This window comes from Lactuca virosa, chromosome 8 (genome assembly GCF_052849685.1).
Source record: "Lactuca virosa cultivar CGN04683 chromosome 8, Lactuca_virosa_CGN04683_v6, whole genome shotgun sequence".
NCBI classification, from domain to species: Eukaryota; Viridiplantae; Streptophyta; class Magnoliopsida; order Asterales; family Asteraceae; genus Lactuca; species Lactuca virosa.
This window is the reverse complement of record NC_136433.1, coordinates 108,610,925-108,615,727: the sequence shown is the minus strand read 5'-3', so window position 1 is coordinate 108,615,727 and position 4,803 is coordinate 108,610,925. Positions and strand designations below refer to the sequence as shown.

The following is a 4,803-nucleotide window of genomic DNA, read 5'->3' as shown; positions in this document are numbered from 1 at the left end:
TCTTGAAGACTTGCCAAAGGGAAAACGTGCTATTGGATCAAAGTGGGTGTACAAGATAAAATACAAGCCAAACGGTGAAATTGAAAGATACAAAGCAAGGCTCGTGGCAAAGGGCTTTACACAACAGGAAGGCGTGGATTACCATGACACGTTTGCACCGGTGGCGAAGCTGGTTACCGTTAGAACCTTGCTTACTGTTGCTGCAAAGAAAGATTGGATTATTCATCAATTAGATGTGAATAATGCATTCCTTCATGGGGACCTTCAAGAAGAAGTCTACATGAAAATTCCAGACGGTTTTTCAAACAAAGGAGATACTCGTGTGTGCAGACTGCGAAAGTCTCTGTATGGAATTCGACAAGCATCAAGAAACTGGTATCAGAAGTTCACACTAGCACTCACAAATCAAGGATTTCGACAGTCAAAGGCAGATGCATCTTTGTTCATCTATAATAAAGGATCAGTTTTTATTACTGCACTCATCTATGTTGACGATGTCATTACTGCTGGAAATGATATGTCAAGAATAGAAGGAATGAAAGCCTTCCTTAATCGGAAATTCAACATTAAAGACTTGGGCCAGTTGAAGTATTTTTTGGGTATTGAGGTTGCTAGAATAAATGGAGGAATAGTTCTAAGCCAACGGAAGTACGCTCTTGATATTCTTGATGATTGTGGATTGCAAGGCTGTAGACCTAGTTCATTTCCAATGGAACAAAACTTGAAGTTAGATCAAAGTGATGACAACCCTCAAATCGATGCGAGCCAATATCGTCGCTTGGTTGGGAGATTGCTTTATCTCCAAGCAACGAGACCGAATATTACTTATTCTGTCAACATGCTCATCCAGTTTGTGTCAGACCCAAGACAACGTCACATGGATGCAGTTGTTCGTGTATTACGTTATCTCAAAACGACTCCAGGACAAGGCATTTTCATTCCTAAAAATGGAGGTCTAAACCTTGTTGCATATTGTGATTCCGATTGGCTTGGATGTACATATACACGAAGATCTCGAACCGGTTACTTGTTACTTTTAGGGGGAGCGCCGGTTTCATGGAAAACTAAAAAGCAATCAGTGGTATCTCGCTCATCTGCTGAAGCTGAGTATAGGGCTATGGCAACTACCGTGAGTGAAATTTTATGGATGCGTTGGTTGTTAGAGATATTGCAGGTACCTCAACATGGTCCAACACAACTTTTCTGTGATAATCAAGCAGCAAGACATATAACTAATAATCCAGTCTTCCATGAAAGAACCAAACACGTTGAAATGGATTGTTATTTTGTACGTGAAAGAGTTGAGTCGGAAGAGATTAAGACTTGCAGTATTGATACAAAAGAGCAGGTTGCGGATCTTTTTACTAAAGCCTTGGGTAAAGATCGCTTACGTTTTTTACTTGACAAGTTGGGCATTCGAGATCTACATGCTCCAACTTGAGGGGTAGTAAAGGAATTATTATTTATTTGATTTCTTAGAGTTTATCATATACGTGTGTAGAGGATAATGCAATACTTATCTTTATTTTAAACTTTGTTTGTTATCTAAGTTTTAGCCTCCTGATCATAACAGGAGGGATCCGTTCCATTCTTTAACCTAAAGGTTAATGGAATCGTTTGTGGTCTATAGCAACATATCAAATATAGGCCCTTAGGTGAATTAGTGCAAAGAGGGAAAATGATTGTCAACGCTTCAAGACCGTTAAAGGATGTGGGCACAAGATACAAGGTTAATGATCTTGAATTGGCGAAAATCATTTTTCCATAAGATTTGGAGGCTTTAACTAAGAAGATGAAATGTAAATTATATACAGATCACAAAATCCTTGGATACATATTTACTTTACATATTTACTTAAAAAAGCCTGAACATGAACATGAACGCCACTAAGATTGTAGAATACTTTACCACTCAACAAAAGCTAATGTGGTAAGTGATTCTATAAGTTGAAAAGAGTATGAGAAGCCGATTAAAGTGAGATCGTGGTGGATTGAGTTGTTTCAAGTCTCATCGAAAGAATCAAGAATGTACAAGTAGACGGATTGAATGATGAAGTAAACAAGAAAGAAACATTGGGCATAAAAATGTTGTTTGACAAGAATAATCAAGGTTTAATGACTTTCACCAACCGAGTACAACGATACTTAAAAACTCTGGTTTTCATATCAACTAACATTTAAAACATATTGCGATAATACATTATGCCTCTCTAATTAGTACACAGTAAAGGATGTTAAGTATACTAACAAAGTGTAGGACCCCAATATTACTAGAACAAGTGACGACACTCATGATTTGAACAAGTTAAGTGCAAGATTATATATCCATATATGATATATGCCACATAACTATATATATACAAGGATATCACAGGCCTCAAAAACAAGCATAGAAGGCTACATATACCATGACATGCAATTTGTTGTTTCAGGAATAAAAATTACCAACAAGTATTTATGAACTTTCCTCAAAAAAAACAAAATATTTTTTAAGGAAAGGGATACTTTAAGTAAGCACGCCACTTGTCAATAAACGCCAACTCGTCACCATTCAACTTTGGAAGTTCACGATCTTGAAGGGTGTTGATTATTTGTGCAGTCTCACCGAGCAGTTGAGCTGCTGCATGGACATTCGCCTCCCTTTTCTCTATCTCCCTTGCATGACATTTCATTGCTATGGCTTGGGGTAAGTTGGTGAGACACGCAGCCAATATGTCAGCGATCATTGATGATAATTGCAAGAATAGTTCCTCTTGACTAACCTTGTCCATGTTGGCACTATAGGAGAGAATGAGTGTTTCGGTGATACGATACATTGAATTGGCAGAAATAGACCTGTATTTGAAGTCATCGTTTTCCTTACTTTCCACCTCAGTGATCACGTTTTTAGATGTGTCCCTCAACCATTGAAGAATCTGTCCAGCTGTATTTGCAGGTTTTGGCAGCTTGTGTCCTAGCCATTCATGGTGAACTTCAACTTCTAACCACAAAGTTTTAGCCACCTTCTGAATGCTTACATGATCATTGGTAACATTAAGGTTTTCTTCCACATGTGTGACATAAACAAGACCTTCTCTCACACCACTCAACAAGCCATCAACTGTATCTTTCGAGACCTCAGGAAAAGAAATGGCAATGGATGTCAGTGTTACCAACGGTAAGCTCCAACAATTGAGATATTATTCTGAAAGTAAAGATGGAACATGATGGCTGTCAAACTTTTCAACCTCTTCAAAACCTCTGGATTCCGCTAGAAGCTTCATCAGATTTTTGGGTTGTTGTTTTTCAGCCTTTTGCATTAAGCGATTCACAGATTTTGATATTCCTTTCAATGTTCTCTCCGCAAACTCCATGTCGTCTTCAACTTGCAAAACATACTGACTGAGATCTTTATCTTTTCCTGGTTGCTCCGAATTTCGTGCCAACACAGTGCCTGAGGCGCCAAACATGGCCTTAAGTAACCACTTCCAACAACGGAAACAATATGACAAAGAGAAGCGGAAAAACTGCTATCGTCTTGCATGCTACCACGACTGTTTTCTGAAATCCTATGCAAATGCTGAGAAATAGGATTTTTAAATTCTCGATGACAATCTTCGCTTTACGGCTATTGAATGGGAACGATATATAATATGCTTCTCTGTTTCCAATCGTATAACTTCCGAGTCCAGTAGCTCTCTACTTTAAAGACCTTGATATGGTTCCATATCCATTTTACAGACAACTTAAAGCTTAAGGCTGCAAAACATCTAGAAATTGGGGCGAATGTACCAAGTATGACTCTGATAAACTGTATTACGAGAATCACTGACATTGACCACTTATAATTCGTTTGATAGTCAGTTAGATCTGTAATATAGTAACGCACCATATAACCAGTTGTTTGGGATAACTTTTTAAAATAGTTTATTAGCTTTTTAGCTTTTCAAAAACTAATAAGCTAAAAAAGTGTTTGTGGATTTAAAAAGCGTTTTTTAAAACAACTTTTTGGATAGGAAAAAGTAAAGCTTTCAAAAAGCTGGAGAATCCTAGCTTTTTAGCTTTTTAAGCCATTTTACTCCTAAAAAGTAGTTTTTCTTATACAAACACTTTTTAAAATCAACTTTTCCTAAAAGCCATAAGCTAATAATCACTTTTCTTAAAAATCACTATTGTGCTAAAAAAGTTAACCCAAACATGCCCTAAATGTGTAAGGCAGTGCTAAAAGCAGGGGCGGAACACGACCATTATAACTGGAGGGGCCAAAATAAAGATTGGGTAAATTAAAATGTTATAATTATATTCGTCTTTTGTTTTCTATAAAGATTATATTAATTATCTTTTAAATGAGGTTGATATTTATATGTGTTTTGTGAATATTCAAAAAAAAAATAGAATCTATTAAATACATTGGAAAATTCAATTCATTCAACTAAATAATTTTGAATTTTAATATTAAGGTATGCCAAGCTTACTTTATATTAGTTTTGTAAAGAATGTTACTAATGAGTTTTTTTAAAGATCTTTGGGTTATTGACAAACTTCACAAAGATGTTGGGGACTTGGTGTTGTTGACAAATTTGACAAAAGTTTATAATAGAACAACCTGTTTCATGTTTAAAAAAAACTTTTATTAAATTGAAAACCATTTTCTATATACTAAAATTCCTAAATATTTTCTAAGGATATATTTTTATAAACTATATGTATTGAAAAATATACATACTTCATATACAAAACAAATCACTAGTATTTTAGAATAATAGTACCATCATCAACTATTTGTTTGTAAATTATTTTAGCAAAAATATGCATATGCCGTTA

General features: G+C 35.6%; 1 protein-coding gene across 1 annotated transcript; it reads right to left on the bottom strand.

The window, feature by feature from the left end:
* Nucleotides 1–2,489: 2,489 nt before the first annotated feature.
* Nucleotides 2,490–3,449, bottom strand: LOC145130709 (uncharacterized). The gene is made up of 2 exons (XM_079065486.1): nucleotides 3,220–3,449; nucleotides 2,490–3,162 (listed from the first exon to the last, which is right to left on the bottom strand). Exons 1-2 carry the CDS (start codon nucleotides 3,447–3,449, stop codon nucleotides 2,490–2,492), a joined length of 903 nt encoding a protein of 300 aa, XP_078921612.1.
* Between the last annotated feature and the right edge of the window lie 1,354 nt (nucleotides 3,450–4,803).

What these genes read in the sequence shown, in the direction of transcription:
- LOC145130709 (XM_079065486.1), bottom strand. Translation starts at nt 3,449, where the DNA reads ATGTTTGGCGCCTCAGGCACTGTGTTGGCACGAAATTCGGAGCAACCA. An exon ending in GGTTTTGAAGAGGTTGAAAA is followed by an intron (nt 3,163 to 3,219) that starts GTTTGACAGCCA and finishes CAATTGTTGGAG; the next exon opens with CTTACCGTTGGTAACACTGA.